The 19,264-nt window shown below is 36.0% G+C and overlaps 2 protein-coding genes across 4 annotated transcripts in view; one reads left to right on the forward strand and one right to left on the reverse strand.

Moving 5' to 3' along the window:
- LOC106874902 (uncharacterized) overlaps positions 1–2,304 on the forward strand; it is a 52,641-nt gene extending 50,337 nt beyond the window's left edge. For all 3 annotated transcript variants that reach the window (XM_089350307.1, XM_089350314.1, XM_089350305.1), the window contains one exon: positions 95–2,304. In XM_089350307.1, coding sequence (XP_089206433.1) covers positions 95–133 — 39 coding nt within the window. In that variant the 3' untranslated portion in view covers positions 134–2,304. The remainder of the gene's footprint in view (positions 1–94) is intronic.
- Positions 147–18,714, reverse strand: LOC106874901 (GPI-anchor transamidase component PIGT). Its single transcript, XM_089350302.1, has 10 exons — positions 18,504–18,714; positions 12,578–12,755; positions 11,327–11,564; positions 10,497–10,583; positions 9,899–9,986; positions 8,413–8,507; positions 4,764–4,971; positions 4,123–4,275; positions 1,649–1,895; positions 147–534 (listed from the first exon to the last, which is right to left on the reverse strand). The coding sequence occupies exons 1-10, from the start codon at positions 18,691–18,693 to the stop codon at positions 291–293; spliced, it is 1,728 nt and encodes a 575-aa protein (XP_089206428.1). The 5' UTR covers positions 18,694–18,714; the 3' UTR covers positions 147–290.
- Positions 18,715–19,264: the final 550 nt, after the last annotated feature.

Genomic DNA, 19,264 nt, shown 5'->3' on the forward strand with positions numbered 1-19,264 from the left:
AGATGAGAACAAATATCCGTCATTTGTAAATAATGTACATAATTCCTCATCTCCTTTATTTTTTAAAATAAACTATTTATTTTATCTTCTACAGGATATATCCACCATATCTACACCTGAAATGAGAATATGAATGAAAAAACTTATTTTGTTCATAAAAAATTTAAAAGGTTATTTTTTTATTCATCTCATATATACAGACATACAGACACACATACAAAAAAAAAAACAGTAATTATAATTAAAAAATTTAACAACTTCATTACTTTCAAAAAGCTGCTAACTTTTTATCAAAAGAGTTTTTGCAGATATTTTTTTATTGTGTGTTTCAAACCAGTTTTGAGGTCAGGATCTTTAGCTACTAATCTCCGGGTTGTCAAATTGTGTATAGATCCAAATGCTATTGCAATTACTGTACAAGCAAGACAAATCACATTATAAGGCATGCTAAAGTCTGGAGTTGGCAGTGAGAGCAGCAAGTTTTCAGTATGGATCCTCACAAGAAGCTGATCAGAATCAGCTGATTCTCTGAAACTAAACAAAATTTTTTATTATTTCATAACATATGTACAATTGAATTTCTTTCTTTGAAAATTATTTATTTCATCCTACATAAAATATTAGTAACTTATTTAAAGATAAGGAAATAATTTCATTCTCATACGCAGGATAATGCTATTGCCATATTCCAGGGAGAAAACCTAGAAGAGGTTGATAGCCTCCGATATCTAGGTGACCAAGTTAGTAGTGGGGGAGGGTGCGCTGCTAGAATAAGAATAGCCTGGGCAAAGTTCAGAGAGCTCTTACCTCTGCTGGTGACAAAGGGTCTCTCTCTCAGAGTAAAAGGCAGACTGCATCATACATCATCATCATCAAGCGGACGTTAAACGATGATGATGATGATGTATGATGCATGTGTACGAACAGCCATGCTTCATGGCAGTGACCCCTAAATCCAAGGCCTCTGCCAGGGGTGTAGCCAGCCCACTTATGCGTACCTTTCCTTCATTGGACACAGAACTCAGCTTGCGAAGACTTGTTGGGGCAAGCGAAATCATGATGGCACCTGTGCCCAGCGTCGCCTTTCTGGCACTTGTGCCTGCAGCATGTGTAAGGACTTTCAAGCGAGATCATTGCCAGTGCCCCTGGACTGGCTCTTGTGCGGGTGGCACATAAAATACACCACTTTTGAGCGTGGCCGTTGCCAGTACCGCCTGACTGGCTTTCGTGCCGGTGACACATAAAAGCACCCACTACACTCTCGGAGTGGTTGGCGTTAGGAAGGGCATTCTGGTGTAGCCATCGGGTTTCACCGGTCCTCAGTCAAATCGTCCAACCCATGCTGGCATGGGAAGCAGACGTTAAACGATGATGATGATAAACTACCCGTATTTTGCAGAAAAATGTGTCGGTGGCCAGCCAACACGTTATTTTATTGAATTTTTTTATTAGTTACTCTCCATATTCAGTATGTTATCCCTACCACTTAACTATATTTCCTTCATGCAGAAGACACCCCCAGTCTTTACTAGTTTCAGTTTCCTTAATTAAACTAAAAAAAATAGTATGGGCTCTGCTCATTCTCTGTTTAAAGATTTTATATTGTATCAACAGCTTTATAAATGAAAATAATTTCAATTAGGTTTACCTGTCAATTAGTATAGAGGATTGTTGTCGAGGAGAAGTGTAGTTTCTAGCCACAGGAAGGATTGCAGAAATCACAGCGGAATTGATATAAAAACCATGATTGGCATCTGGAGGATATTCTGTCCATTTCAGGAAGGCACGGTCAAATTCAAAAGAAAGTGAGCTCACAGAATTTGGTGGGAGTTCAACAACTATTTCTAAAGTGTAAGGCTGCACTCTGTCTTTTCCTTGTATATAGTTTATGGCAACTAGGAATAAAATGAAAAAAAAAAAAAAGAATGATATATATTACTAATGAAAAGACTAATTTTAAATGTTTACATCTCAATACAGAAATTATACTTAATCAGTTTATTACATATGTTAATTAGCAATGGTTTTAAAAACATTAGGGTAAAATTAGCCAACAGTGAGACCTCAATTAAGAGAATATCTTCAATTATGTAAAGCGGCTTGCCACATTAAATTACCAAATATTTTTTTTATTTTTAACCATCTGTCATGTTTTGTAGTATTCCAAAATACATTTTCTAGCAAAAAGTTACCACTTAAATGTTTTTAACACTGTTTTCTCTTCTAATTTTTATTAAACATCTTTTCTTTCTCCCTTCATTATAATTCAAGTTACTTTTGATTAAACTTTTTTTTTTTTGTGTATTTTTTTTTTCATTCCATTCACCATTTAAATCAAAAACTATTTTTCTATAACGGAGATTTATTACTGAAGAGTGTTTTAACAATACATCAAATAATTTGAATTCATTAAAGTGGTACGAATAACTTGAATACATTTGACTCTACTGCCAGGAGTTTGTGAACATTAGTATTGACTACTGTTATTTGAACTCATGGAATTATTTTACTCAAAATCAGGATACAAGATTATGCAGTTAACTGAAATTACTGTCATTTACATATGCAATTAACAGGTCAATTTTACATAGATTTCATGCTAAACTGTTTAGTGTTTTGAAAAGTTATGGAAATAGCCAGAAGCAGCAGTATGTGTTTAACAATTGGACAATAGAGGTTGAAAATATTAACAAAAGACATTTCAAAACTTAAATAAAATGGAAGTATTGAACAGTTGACTGATTAAGATAGAGGAACATTATTAGAGTGGCTTTTGTCTGAGCTACTTTCCAGAATATTCCAATGTATAATTATCAAGTTTCTTTTTAATTGTGACTCTGTAAATCCTAGATCTTAAAATAACTTAAAGTTACACAATTCCATTATTATTATATTCTTCATTTCTATGTTTGGCCCAGAGATTATAAAGTTCTCTGAAGTGTGAAAGAGGAAATAAATGGATAATATTGTCGCAGTTAATACAGAGTTTAAATGAAATAGAAAAGATTTTCATAGTGAGTTTGTATACACTGCAAGTTATGTATTGAATAACAATGATTTTCACAAGCAACATTTCAGAAAAACTAAATTTACTGTAACAGGGATAAAGCTAATTAAGACACAGTATGGTAACAGGACAGAATATCAAAGTTGCCAATTAGTGGCTTTATTTTGGAATGAGACCTTGAATATCAATGATTAAGTGTTGGAAGAAGTCTCACATGCGCTAGAAGAATATTTCATGGTAAAGTACATACAAAGCAAAGCTTGAGCAATTCAGGATAAAAGTACCTTTCAGTCATGAAATGAAAAGCAAATTTCTTTGATTGAAAATTTGGTGGAATCATTTTTATGGACATGAAACAACAAACTAATAATAAAGTTTATGATTATTATGATGTTGGTAATATTTAATTAGTAATTTATTTATCTCAAAAGTAACCGCTACTTGTCATCTTCATCATCGTTTAACGTCCGCTTTCCATGCTAGCATGGGTTGGACAATTTGACTGAGGACTGGTGGACCAATCTGATTTGGCAGAGCTTCTACAGCTGGATGCCCTTCCTAACGCCAACCACTCCGAGAGTGTATTGGGTGCTTCACTACATTAAATGGAACAATACATTTAGCTATTTAGAAAACCTATCCTTTTGTGTGAACAATGAATGTTTTCAAACATCATCATTTAACATCCATTGTCCATGCTGACATGGGTTGGACGGTTTGACCGGGCTGCACCAGGCTCCAGTCTGATTTGGCATGGTTTTCTATGGCTGAGTGACCTTCCTAACACCAACTACTCAGAGCTAATTTGCGTGACCCTGGTATCTGCCATGACTGCGATTTTTCTCAGCTTGATGGGTCTTCTTCTCAAGCACGACATAATGCCAAAGGTCTCGGCCATTGCCTCCGTGAAGCCCAACACTCAAAAGGAAACAACTAACCTAATAAAAAATATTATTTAATAAGAATAATTTTTCATCGTTTGAATTTCAAAGTGCAAGGAAAATACTAGAATAAATATAATTTAAGCTGAACTAAATAGAAAGAAAATCATACTCACCTGGTCAAATAGCAATTTCAATACTAATTATTTTAACTGATAGTAATTTAATACTTACTTGGCTGAATAGTAGTTTCGGCACTAATTATTTTGACAGAATTAAAGTAAACCCTCATGAACCATGGTATTGATTGTAGGTAAATTACTTTCAATTTTTCAGATAGCTTATTGTATAAATGACAAATTATGCCACCATTTTCTAAGCCATAACCTACAAACAAAACAATAAAATCAGCATTAAATGGTTGACAAATTATGATAATTTAGTATAGATTTTATCAAATTAGAAATATATTTTTTTTAATATTTTGCTAGTTTGTAGCAAGAATCAAAAAGTCAAATTTTATGTAAAATAGTTCTCCATATTGACCAAAAGAGAACAAATTATTTTTTTCTTAACCATTTCGTTACTGTATTTATTTTGAGATGCTCTATGTTTCTTTCAATTACTTTAAATATAACAAAGAATTTAGTAAAATAACTTAGTTATCATTCAGCTAGTGTTAGGAACATAAATTGTGATGAAGAAATTAGTGATACAAAAACATATTAGACAGTGAAGAAAAGCCTAGACTGTCACATTGCATATCAGCATGCAGTGTGATTCTCAACTAAGCAAAGGAACGATGAAGATTTTCCTTATTTTTCTTCCCCCACCCCTAAAAAAGTTGAAAACTCTTCTTTTTTAAATACACTCACCTGTTATATATTGGTGAGCATACAGTGGTGGAGGTACAATAGAAGTATATTTTGGCTGCTGAACATAGTTGAGACCAATATTAAAGAAATTGCCATTTCTGGTATGCTTGCCAACATTATAAACTCCATAAGAGAAATCTTCTTCTTTCAAGGTGAAACTCGTCATTTCATCAGGTTCTGGAGACAAGTGGCATTGATAGTCAGAATCCTATAAAAATAAAGAACAATAACACCATTAACGTGTTATTGATTTTTACTGAAACTGACAATCAGTCACTGCATCCCCCAAAATAAGTTTCTTTATGAAACTAATATGAGAATCAGAAAATCTTCTGCAAAGCAATATGCCCTACATACATGTAGGATGAAGCACTCACCTTATACACACACACATTCTGTCTGATTACCTTATCTAGAAGCTATCACTACACCTAATTTCCTATTTTTGAGCTGTGTGCTCCTTTTGTCATCAATACAAAGTCTCTGCAGATTTGAACTTGCTGACATTTTTAGCAGGAACTCTCTTGAAGCGACCAACTCTCCTTTTGTTACCTTTATTGTGTCTTAGCCAAGTATGCATCTGCTTAAGTTTTCCAAGCCTTCTATCTGTCCTTCAAAGTTAAACAGTAATTCCCTTCCTTTTCACTCTAACTAATAAATACAGTCATTGACCCCTAGCAATAAAAGAAGTCGTAATCAACAACTTTATATTAATCATCTGATACACGAAGGAGTCATACCCTATGACTGGTGTAGCAGCATCATAGTCAACTGCTACAAAGGTAAAGGGGACGCTTTAGATACAAATAATTACAGAGGCATCAAGCTGTTAGATCAGGTTATGAAAGTTACAGAGAGGGTCATAGCCCAACTAATTAGGGAGCGAATCAATTTAGATGAGATGCAGTTTGGGTTCGTGCCAGGTAAAAGCACTACTGATGCCTTATTTCTAGTGAGACAGTTGCAGGAGAAATACCTAGCTAAGGATAAACCTCTGTACCTGGCTTTCGTTGACATGGAGAAAGCCTTTGACAGGGTCCCCCGATCCCTTATCTGGTGGTCAATGAGGAAACTTGGGATAGAAGAATGGTTAGTGAGAGCTGTGCGAGCCATGTACAGAGATGCTGCCAGTAAGGTGAGGGTTGGAAATGAGTACAGCAATGAATTCCGGGTAGAGGTAGGGGTCCACCAAGGTTCCGTCCTCAGCCCCCTATTATTTACCATAGTCCTCCAGGCAATCACAGAGGAGTTCAAGACAGGCTGCCCCTGGGAGCTCCTCTATGCTGATGACCTTGCCCTAATTGCGGAGTCACTATCAGAACTAGAGGAGAAGTTTCAGGTGTGGAAGCAAGGTCTAGAATTGAAGGGCCTTAGAGTCAACCTAGCTAAAACCAAAATCCTAATAAGTAGGAAGGTAGATAAAACACAAACCCCTTCAGGTAGATGGCCCTGCTCAGTATGTAGAAAAGGAGTAGGTAGTAACTCTATAAGATGTACCCGGTGCAAGCTATGGACACATAAGAGGTGCAGCAACATCAAAGGCAGGTTAACTAGCAAGTTAGTTTTTGTTTGTGGCAGATGTTCAGGTGCAATAAAGACTGCAAACAAACAGGAAACAACTTCTATCTCATTCCAGGGTGAAAAACTAGAGGTAGTCGATAGCTTCCGCTATCTGGGCGACCAAGTTAGTAGTGGGGGTGGGTGCGCTGAAAGTGTAGCTGCTAGAATAAGAATAGCCTGGGCAAAGTTTAGAGAGCTCTTACCCCTGCTGGCGACAAAGGGACTCTCACTCAGAGTAAAAGGCAGACTGTATGACGCATGCGTACGAACAACCATGCTACATGGCAGTGAAACATGGGCTGTAACTGCTGAGGACATACGTAAGCTCGCAAGGAATGAAGCCAGTATGCTCCGTTGGATGTGTAATGTCAATGTGAATACCCGTCAGAGTGTAAGTATCTTGAGAGAAAAGCTGAACATTAGAAGCATCAGTTGTGGCGTGCAAGAGAGACGATTGCGCTGGTATGGACATGTGGTGAGAATGGAGGAGGATAGCTGCGTGAAAAAGTGCCACACCCTAACAGTTGAGGGAACCCGTGGAAGAGGTAGGCCCAGGAAGACCTGGGCTGAGGTGGTGAGGCAAGACCTTCGTACATTGGGCCTCACCGAGGCGATGACTACGGACCGAGACCTTTGGAAATGGGCTGTGCGTGAGAAGACCCGGCAAGCCAAGTAAGATCGCTGCCAGTGCCCCTGGACTGGTTCTTGTGCGGGTGGCACATGAGATGCACCATTTTGAGCGTGGCCGTTGCCAGTACCGCCTGACTGGCTCCTGTAGGATTTTCGAGCGAGATCGTTGCCAGTGCCCCTGGACTGGCTTGTGCGGGTGGCACATAAAAGACACCATTTCGAGCGTGGCCGTTTTCGTGCGGGTGACACGTAAAAGCACCCACTACACTCTCTGAGTGGTTGGCGTTAGGAAGGGCATCCAGCTGTAGAAACTCTGCCAAATCAGACTGGAGCCTGGTGTTGCCATCCGGTTTCACCAGTCCTCAGTCAAATCGTCCAACCCATGCTAGCATGGAAAGCGGACGTTAAACGATGATGATGATCATCATCGTCGTTTAACGTCCGCTTTCCATGCTAGCATGGGTTGGACGATTTGACAGAGGACTGGTGAAACCAGATGGCTACACCAGGCTCCAATCTGATTTGGCAGAGTTTCTACAGCTGGATGCCCTTCCTAACGCCAACCACTCAGAGGGTGTAGTGGGTGCATTTACATGCAACTGGCACGAAGGCCAGTCAGGCGGTACTGGCAACGGCCATGCTAAAAATGGTGTATTTTATGTGCCACCCGCACAAGAGCCAGTCCAGGGGCACTGGCAACGATCTTGCTCGAAAGTCCTTACACATGCCATGGGCACAAGTGCCAGAAAGGCGACGCTGGGCACAGGTGCCATCATGATTTCGCTTTCGCTTGCCCCAACAGGTCTTCACAAGCTGAGTTTCGTGTCCAATGAAGGAGACGACGTTGGCATGGGTGCCAGTCGTCGAATTTAATTCAATTTCGATTTCACTTGCCTCAACAGGTCTTCGCAAGTGGAGTTTAGGGTCCAATGAAGGAAGGTACGCATAAGTGGACTGGCAGAGGCCTCGGATTATGGTCTCACTTGGCTTGCCGGGTCTTCTCACGCACAGCATATTTCCAAAGGTCTCGGTCAGAAGTCATCGCCTCGGTGAGGCCCAATGTTCGAAGGTCTTGCCTCACCACCTCATCCCAGGTCTTCCTGGGCCTACCTCTTCAACAGGTTCCCTCAACTGCTAGGGTGTGGCATTTTTTCACACAGTTATCCGCATCCATTCTCGCTACATGACCATACCAGCGCAATCGTCTCTCTTGCACATCACCAACTGATGCTTCGTAAGTTCAACTTTTCTCTCGAGGTACTAATTAATGTTTCCATATAGTTATATTTAAGCTCCCAACAGTCCATTCTGTTTTACAAATATGTTTATGTATTTTTAAGGATAACATGAAAGACCTTTCTATTGCACAAAGTTTTGAATTGAAAATGAAAAAAATATTAAAAGTAGAACATGTTTCAAATAAGGCATTAAATTTTTCTTGTTTTTATTCTATACTCACCTGTACACAATCTGCATCAATATAAATGTTGCTGTGTGAAGCAAGGGGGCATTGGTTTCTTAGTGACCGCCCAAAAAGTTTTCTTAATGACCAATCTGATTGTAAAAGAAAGAATATAACTTTACTAATTTTACAAAACATTATAATTATCAATAATTTATTTTAAAATAGAAAAATTATAAGCAGTAATAAATGAACAGCTGAAATTTTTAGAGTAAAGTTCTGTAACTGTAGAAATAGAGAAAGTTAAATGCCATATTAGATACTATAGAATAGTTTGAGTGTATATAGTAGATATACAAAAGTCCGGTGTATATATAGATATATGTAATAGTTTGATGCTTCCCATTTCTAAATTAAAATTTTGCCAGGTCTTTCAGAAAAAATATAATCACCAATAATACACAAAAGTTAAAACAGCTTTCTACATAGATTACAGTAACTATATTCCTTAAAGCAATCATAGCTAAATGTCATATAACGCCTACACATGGTAAAAGTATTATATCAGATGATATTCTGAACTACCCTACAGTATCTTCATGTTCTTTACCCGTCGTTTTCATCGCCTAGTAGTATATGAGTGATAAAATGATGTTAGTGCATTGTTTGGTTCATAAGAAATTATAATGAAATTATTCACAGCACAAAAAGACTTAATTTACAAGAAATATTTGCAGACTGTAAAAGAAAGATTCAAATTGTTTTTGTAAATCAACACATAACTATATTTCAAGACATTAATTTTGAAGCTTAAGTCTTGGAGTAATAAAGTGATAAATATTTTTATGCAATGAGACACATAAGCTTGAAGGATTAATTTCAATGTTTAGAAGTCAATTACAATTACATCCTAATGTCATATTATTGATGACATGCCATGTGAATATAGACTAGACTTTATTGTGAAATCAACAAATAGTTACTGAATTATGCCATAAACTTTTCTTCACGGGATATAAATAAAAATGTTCCTCTAATAAACATTAAGATGCATGGCTCAGAAGTTAGCATATTGGGCTTACAATAGTGAGGTTGTGAGTTTGATTCCCAGACTGGGCTGTGTGTTGTGTTCTTGAGCAAGACACTTTATTTCAAGTTGCTCCAGTTCACTCAGCTGTAGAAATGAGTTGTGCCAAGCTGTATTGGCATTTACTTTTCCCTCGGACAACATCGGTGGCATGGAGAGGGAAAGCTGGTATGCATGGGTAACTGGTGTTCTTCCATAAATAGTCTTGCCCAGACTTGTGCCTCGGAGGGAAACTTTCTAGGAGCAATTCCATGGTCATTCATGACTGAAGGGGATGTTTATCTTTTACCCGATCAACATTTAGATGTGAAATTTTACATGATAGATAATCTTTTCAAATTTCAATTTGTGACATTGACTAATTCCATAATTCTTCATATTTCCCAAGATTTCATACCATATTGTACTTATTAAAATATTAGTACAAGAAAGAACAAAAATGATAAGCATACATACTTTTATACCCATTGTTTTTCATGGTAGGGTCAAATATAACAGATAAAGATTGAGTGAGTTCAACAGATGGATTCACACAAGATTCATCCTGAAATAGAAAAAAAGAGTTTAGTTTGTTCATTCGTTCATTTTACATTCCATGCCAAGCAGTACTCATGTCAAAATTTAATTGAAAATGTATGTTTACACAAAAAAATATCGCAGGAGTGGTTGTATGGTAAGGAGCTTGCTTCCCAACCATGTCGTTTCAGGTTCAGTCCTACTGCATGGCACCTTGGGCAAGTGTCTTCTACTACAGCCTGAGGCCAACCAAAGCCTTGTGAGTGGATTTGATAGACAGAAACTGAAAGAAGCCCATCATATACTTTTATGTATATATATCTATTTGTGTCTGTGTTTGTCCCCCCATTACTGCTTGACAACCAGTGTTGGTGTGTTTACGTCACTCTAACTTGGGGGTTCAGCAGACGAGACCAATAGAATAAGTACTAGGCTTATTCATTCAACTAAAAATTCAAGGCGGTGCCCCAGCATGGCTGCAGTCTAATGACTGAAACAAGTACAAGATAAAAAAAAACTACTAGAGATAAATACTTACACGGCAAACAGATCTCAGGTGAACACTTAAAGAATGGTAAGCAGTATCATATAACTTCATTGCATTAAAAAGAGATGCAAGTCCCACCTGGAAAACACAGAAATAAATCAGATGAATCACTGGAAAGATACCATGTTGTACTAAATTCCATAAATATATAAACTGTAAATATGTTTATTTAAAGTTTGAACTTTAATACAGGGAAAAGAAACTCCAGTAAACTCAGCTGAAAACGAGTGGCACCTGTGGGTCAACCCTGCAATGGACTGGTATCTCATTCAATGAGGCAGTCTTGTACTCCCAGCCTAAATGCTTTGAAAATCTGGATAAGCTCCATGAGCCTGTAAATTAAGGCAGGCATTTTATATGTATTTCTTGTTTATATAGGAATAGCTCTGTGATTAAGAAGTTCACTTTACAACTACATGGTTTCAAATTCAATCCCACCTTATGGTATCCTTGAACAAGTTTTTTTCTACTATAGCTGCAAGTGAATCAATGTCTTGTGTCTAAAATTTGGGAAATGAAAACTGCACTGAAACTTGTCTTCTTTACATGAGAGAGAGAGAGTATGCATTTGTCCCCATGCCTTTGCATTAACACTATTTGGGAAATAATGAAGTTTATTTATGCTCCACATAGATCATATCCAACAGCAGAGCAGTGTCATCATGTAAAGATCAATGGAATAAAATACCTTAAAAAACAGATAATGTATGTCACCAAGAAGGGCATGTAACAATAGAATACTCCTTCAAAAAGTCTCTTCCAGCTCATGCCAGCTTGGAAAAAGCAGACAAAAAACAATGATGATGTGTAAATATACTAACCTTTGAATCACATGGAAGGAGCTTTTTCCAAGGTGTGAGATTCTCTGTACAAACAACTTCCCTTGGCAAAGCTGAATAACGCAGTAGTTTTACATCTTTAGCAAAGCCTTCCCCTTGCAAACCATGTGGTCGAAAAGACCAGTTGGGATTGACAGTAGATTTTGCATCCATAAAATTGAGAGATGCACAAAAGAGACCAGAGAGGGCATTTACAAGCTCTGCCCAACTAACTTTAACACTAGAGAAAAAAACAGAAAATTGGAAACCTCATTTAGTACAAACAAAATATGTTTGTTTATTTACAATGACATTAACATCCGTTTATTATAACTAGGCATTAGGATAATTTATATATATATATAAGGAAGGAACACAACTGATTTAACCAACCCTAGCTTATCACTGCTACTTACAATGGCTAAAGCTGAAGTCAATCTTAAAGAGACTTGAACACAGAACAGTGACGTTATTCTAACTTATTTCATTCAATTGTCTGTGCTTTTTATTATTTTTCATCTCATCTAAATTAATTTCTTACTTAGACAAAAGACCAGAAGTAAACCAAGAGAGAAACAAGTTAATGTGATGTGACATTCATGCCTTCTTCAAGAATGCTGACAATAGAAGTGAAGTAAATTGTCTTCAATCAAAAATCAAATATATCCTATGAATTTGGCATACCAAAAGTAAACACCTGTTCAGTGATACTTACTACACCACTGAGTTTTTTAATTTCAACACACAAGCACACAGATTTAAAGAAGGGATATAATCAATTGTATCAGTCTCAATATATTACATACTAGCTGAGGTACCCAGTAATAAATCAGATGTCTGTTTATAGCCATGAAACATTTTTCATCAAATTTCAATATTTTTCAAAAATTTTAAATCTATATTAATGGGTAGGATCAATTTGACAAAAAAATGAGCAGTCTGGTAGCAAATCCATGTCGTCATTTTTGTGCATGCGTGTAAAATTGCAAAATTTTACCACAGAGAGGATGTAATTTACAACTTGTTCTTATTTTAGTAATGCCAGCAAGACAAAGTTGAATATGGCAGATTTAAACCTCAAAAACATTCTTTTGATCATTTACCATTTCTGCCATTCTACTGGTTTCTATTAATTAATATCAGCACCTAAAATTAATGCAGAATTTTCTATGAATTTAGCTTATAAATTTTAGATCTTCATTTCTTAAATACAACATAAGATGTTTTCAAGGAACAATAATAATTATTAACTACCTTTTAACAGAAGGCAAAAACCAAACCCAAAGCTCTGCTCCTGGTGGTGCATCATGGATTGGATAGCCCCATTTATCATGTCTCCATATTCCTTGTGTTAGAGACAAATGTAACTCTTGAACATCATGTGCAGATACAATGTCTCCTAAAGATTTTGGAAACAACCGATACTGATTGACTGAAACAAAGAAAATTAAAAATGGTTTTACTTAACATAAACAACAATTTGATTAATTATTACATTATGAGCATATAAAAAAAAAAAACACGTCTTTCACATATACTATCATCATTTTTACTTCAGATTCTTTTCAATGTTGGAATCAGTTGGACAAAATATCTTAAGGTAGTATTATATGACCAGATACCTCTCTTAACCAACCCTAATTTATTTTCAAGGAAGGTACTTTGTACTTAATTCCATGTTTTTGTACATTGAACAAGTATTAGACATTTTGTTCCCATGGGACACAAACCATCTCAATGCTAGCTAAAGCGATAGCAATGCAAAAACACATGTAAACAAATGCACACACACACATGCATACATATATGATAGGTTTTCCATACAGTTGCCCTCTACTGTTTTCACAAACAAGACATTGGTTAGACTGAGCCCAATATCAAAGAAAATTACTTAAAGTGCAATGCAGTAGGATCAAACCAAAACCACATGGTTGCAGTGTGAATTTCTGATTCGTACAGCTATACTTGCACACCCAAAGACACTGGCATGGCTGTGTAATTAAGAAGCTCACTTAACTACATGAAATATTACCTTGCATGGAAACAGGTGGCTGTTGGTGACATGAAGGGCATCCAACTCCAGAAAATCTGCATTAATGAATTCCATTTGATCCATGCAAGCATGGAAAAGTGGACCATTGACTGATACAGTCACTAGACTGCAGTCATGCTAGGAGTACGGACTTCAAGAGTATAGTTAATCATACTGAATCCAGAACTATGTCACTGAGAAGCAACTCCTTGACCACACAGCTATGCCTGTATCTATATGTATGTAGGATGTTTATGATCATCATTAGTTTATATCTGCTTTTTATGCTGGTATGAATTGGAAAGGTTGTCTTACTGGTAGTCAACATATATTCAAAGGTGCTGCTCACCTAAATGGGCCAGAGGGTTTCTATGGTTGGAAATTCTTCCTAACACCAACCACTTTACAGAGTACTGAGTGCATCTTTTCATGACATCCACCATAAGAGTTGTCATATCATCATCATCGTTTAACGTCCGCTTTCCATGCTAGCATGGGTTGGCCGATTTGACTGAGGACTGGCAAACCAGCTGGCTACACCAGGCTCCAATCTGATTTGGCAGAGTTTCTACAGCTGGATGCCCTTCCTAATGCCAACCACTCCAAGAGTGCTAAAACCAAAGATTTCTCTAAAACCCAGGTACCAATACAAGAGAGTAGCTATGTTCTTGACAAGATTAAAAGGATTCTCTCAACCCCATATCTCTGCTTACTTGCTAACCATTTTACAGAGTGAGAGGCATGAGTGATAAATGTATGAATGATAATGACAGATGATAAAAGAATCATATGATAGAAGGATGAGTGATAAATGCACTCGTTATTCCAAGACATGTACATACATTTAAAGTAATGTAATCAACAGAACAGAGCAACAACAGAAGACAATATGAATCAGAAGATAGAGCAATAATAGAGCATGCATAGTGAAAAGGAGCAAAAGCATGATGGCAGAGTGAAACAGACTTATGACTGGCAGTGAAGGTAGAGTGTACTGGACACAATATATGAAGTGGAGAGGTTTAATGAAGATGGTAGCAGGGGACTGAAAGTAGGTGGATTCTGTACCAATGAATAGCACAAATGATAGAGGAGCAAATAGTAGAGATAAAGGTGACAGAAAAAGAATGATAGGGAGCTGGCAGGGTGTCAATGTGTGGGGAAGGCAACAATAGTAGACTTGGCAGTATATTAGCATATACACCCACAATCCCAAACATAAATATGCATGTATATATATATTAAAGTTTCTTGGTCTACAACACTACTACCATCTCTATGACTTTTTGATATGCCATGTTTGCACTGCTGGTTAAGTTTATCTGCAGTTGAGTCCTTTCCAATACTGCAAATTGCTTGTCAATATAGTCCCATGTCATCTCCTCTGTGAGACGCAACATCTTGAGGTTGTCTTCACCACTTCACTCCAAGTCTGCATGTGTATCATAAACATACATATGCTATTTATATACACACAAAATAATACCAAGAAACATAGGTAATTTTGTTTTAATTTATCGTAATACATTAACATGATTTATATTTATTGAAAAAGCAACCAGCTGAGCTCTTTTTAAAGACTGGTTATAAATGAGATAATAAAAATTGACAGCACAGAACCAGTATATTGGTAAAAACCTGTAGGCTGTAAGAGAATCAATAATTTGACATATAATTATATCAAAACAGGAACAGTATATGAAACTAATTAATTGCTTAATGTTACATGAAGCAACTATAACTACAGTCAGCTTAGTATATTAAAAATATATTTACTATTCATAAAATTAGGCATTTAGCATGTATCTGATATTTGTCCTGTTGATTATTTATTTTCACACTCCAGCAGCAACAGCAGCACTTTCCTTTCCACGATCTAAATGCCACTTAAGCTCTGAAAGAATTTAAAGGCTCATACTTGGTGCCAGAATCATTTTATTCCATCATCATCATTTAATGTCCGTTTTCCATGCTGGCATGGGTTGGACACTTTGATAGGAGCTGGCCAGCTGGAGAGCTGCTCAGGTTCCAACTGGCTAGTTTGGCACGATTTTTATGGCTGGATGCCTTTCCTAATTGCCAATGACTTCACAGAGTGCACTGGGTGATTTCTACATGGAACTGGCATAGGTGCTTTTACGTGGCACCAGCACTGGAGCTTTTATGTGGCACCAGTAAGGGGGCTTTTAAGTGACATCGGTATGGGAGATTTTACAAGATACTAGCATGGTCACTGTTATGTGACGCCAGCATGGGTGCTTTTGCATGGTACTGGAACAGTTGCTTCGACATGGTGCCAGCACAGATGCTTTTCACATGACACCAGCACCTGCAAGCTGTCTAGACAAGGATCTCTCAGCTGAGAGAGGGACATAGAAGACATGCCTGTATGTATAGACAGCTGTCTTCTCAAGCACAGCACACTGCCAGCAGTCTTAGTCTCTAAAACAGAAAAGTTGAAGGCTGTCCATGGGATTCAGACTAAAAATTTTAGTGTATTCATTGGTGAAATTGCCATGTGGTCTGGACCTATTCCTACCAGTTAGTTACTCTGAAGGACATCGAATTAGGTGTAGCGCTCAAGTCCACAGCAAAACATCTGTAGTGCAATTAAGCTTAAGATCAATGAGCTGATCATCCAATACCACCAGGAAGACCCAAAATGTATCGAGAAACACCAAGTAAGTGCTATGGATAGACCATGGTTAAGCTCCAGGCTCAATAATGATACGAGTGAGGAATCCAACGTGGGTCATGTATTAAGCATGCATATATAAATTGACAGAATGAGATAAAAAAAAAAACCAAGGCAGTCAAGAGATTTCATAACATTTATCAAGAAAAGTTCATACAGCTGTTTCCGGGATATTTTATATATCCCTTCATCAGAGACGGTGCGAGAAAATGTTTGAGTATTAATTATTGTAGAGAAGATATGAAATACAGAGGGAAGTAAGACAATGAATATAGAAGTAAGAGACATAAGGATATTGTATTTGCAATTCTATTATTCAAGTAGAATGGTTTATATAAAAGGTGAAAAAAATTATTTTTTGGGGTGAAGAAATTTTCTTGTACCTGGTGAGTTGCGACGGTGGTTATATTTGGTCATTCCAAGCATAGAGCCTTGTAAACAGTGTTGGTCGATCGAGGAGTTTTTTTTTTTTTTTTGGTGTGAATTAAAATGTGTTAAGGTTCTATGCTTGGAATGACCAAATATAACCACCATAGGAACTCACACACCACGTACAAGGAAATTTCTTCACCAAAAAAAAAAAATTTTCTCACCATTTATATACACCATTCTACTTGAATAATAGAACTGCAAATACAATATCCTTATATATCTCACTTCTATTTTCATTCTCTTATTTCCTTCTGTATTTCATATATTCTCTACAACCCCGCCCCCGTTCGCCACCGCGCATTTTTTCTTTCATATTTTTTTCATATACGGTGCACTTCAACTACTACACTATTTTTTTTCAATTTTTCCACCGGGTGTGGATCTATATAAAAACCGATAATTGTTCAGTTGTATGTATATTGAGGCGAATATTTAGGGTATTATTTTTTTTTACTCCAGAGAGATCTAAATCTGAAACACAACTTAATTTTGAAGTATACCAATGCATATATAATTCGGTGATGAGGTTATAATAAAACCACATGCCAAGACTTGTCTCCCATACTTGCAAAACAATTACTATGTTATTAATCATTGACTAAAGGTGTTTTTTCATTGCTACATAATTAATTTCCAGTTGGCCTTTTTCCATACAATTTGCATTAGTCCCTATGACCCTTTTCAGGACCTCCGAAAGCGTTGTGAGAATGGAAGATAACCCTTAAGCTAATAACCCGAATGCTTGTAACAGAATGAACTCCGATAGGTGACAGATTGTCTAATCACTAACATGCTAATAAAAGTAAATAACGAAATCGAATTATAGGCATTTATAGCAAAAAAATAATGGATTTCATCCCCAGATATATTCATATCTACATTACGGTTTAATCTCTGATCGTCGTCATGTCATATATCCCCAATTTGAGCTATTACAGTCAGACAGAACCGATCGAAATGCATTATAGATATATTTACATCTACAATGCGTTTCGGTCTGTTTTATGGTAATATATATATATACACATATATATATATATATATATATATATATATATATATATATATATATATATATATATATATATATATACATATTAAAAATAACGTCGACCACTAACGTGGACAATTAATGCGCTAGAAATAGATCACATTTTGTGTCTATTAAGACCTAAAAAGTTCTCAACATGAAATATAGCAGCATACCAAAAACGTGAGCGGGCAAGACATTTATATATATATATATACATATATCTCTCTCTCTCTCTCTCTCTCTCTCTCTCTATATATATATATATATATATATATATATATATATATATATATATATATATATATATATATATATATATATATATAAGATGATATTAATAGTCCGAAATTAAAAAGAAAAAAATTAAATGATCTTTACTGACTTGATACAAAACCAATTTGTATTTATTTGAAAAAGAATCCCATGAGCTTTGATCTACGATAATTCTAGGGAAACATTTTCTTAGATTTCCAACAATGTTCGTAAACTTTTGATTTGCTGTTATCATTGTTAAAACGTGAAATTAACACGTGAAGTAATTTTTTTAAATGTAAGAAATCATTATTGAAATATTGATTATACAGCCATCAAGAATTGAAGTCTCTATAAAGCCGGAAAACATGAGATTAAGATGCCGGCTGCAAACGCATCGCATAAATAACAATTACACCAGTAGTCCGCTGCAGGAATATATATATATATATATATATATATATATAATTCAGTAATTTCTGATTTATTTTACCAATTGACTAGAAAATGAAAGCATTATGCTTTGTGAGTGATATCATTTGAGAAAACGAATTGATCTTTTGACTAGGTTACAAGGACAATTTTTATATAGGGATAACTACATAAATTGCTTCTGAATTGTAATTCATAACAGTGAATGATGAAAGCAGTAAATTAAATGCATAAATTCCAACGCTCATCGCCTAAATAATGGAATAATAGAAATGCAAAACAAATGGTATAAATATATACTTACACTCGCTTTTATTCCGAATGTCTACATCCCAACGAGTAATAAATTGGAAATTAAAATATACATGACCACTAGGTAATGTTTTTATAAAGAGTTCTTCGGAAAATTTGTCTTCTGCAGCAGTTACTGCGGTAATAATAAATAATAAGCAAGTAAGTGAAAGGCAGACGACATTATGTCGACAAACATCCATGTCTAAGCAACTAATCGGAACAAATACTAAATATAATAAGGAGTGAATATGAATGCAATTGTTTTTGTTTTTGTTTTTTTTTCAAAATATACTGAGCTAAAAACTGTTCTTATACTGATAAAGATTAATATTGAAAGAAAATTATTTTATTTTATTTATGTGAAAAAAGACGTTTTAATAAAAAAATATAATTTTAAACTCACACATATGTGAGTGTGTGTGTGTTTGTACTTTATTAAAAGCAGCAGAAATATCACAAAGACTGTTACACAGTTTCACGTTCCCGTTCGTCTGACAGTTTTGTTAGAAAGGTACAGAAATTACGATATATATATATATATAGAGAGAGAGAGAGAGAGAGACAGACAGACAGAGGGAAAGAAAGAAAGAGAGAGAACGGGAGGAAAGATGATTGTTCAGCAGCAAATAATGAGAGAAAGAGGTAGGGAAGACAAATAATAGGCGGTCCGATTCATTTTAGTAATATTTAATCAGATTTAAGATAATTTACAGATTGCATGAATTGGTAGGGATTAGGGTTAATGTTGACATTATTACCCGGAAACGAAAT

Source organism: Octopus bimaculoides, chromosome 1, assembly GCF_046866305.1.
Source record: "Octopus bimaculoides isolate indiv1 chromosome 1, ASM4686630v1, whole genome shotgun sequence".
Taxonomy (NCBI): Eukaryota; Metazoa; Mollusca; class Cephalopoda; order Octopoda; family Octopodidae; genus Octopus; species Octopus bimaculoides.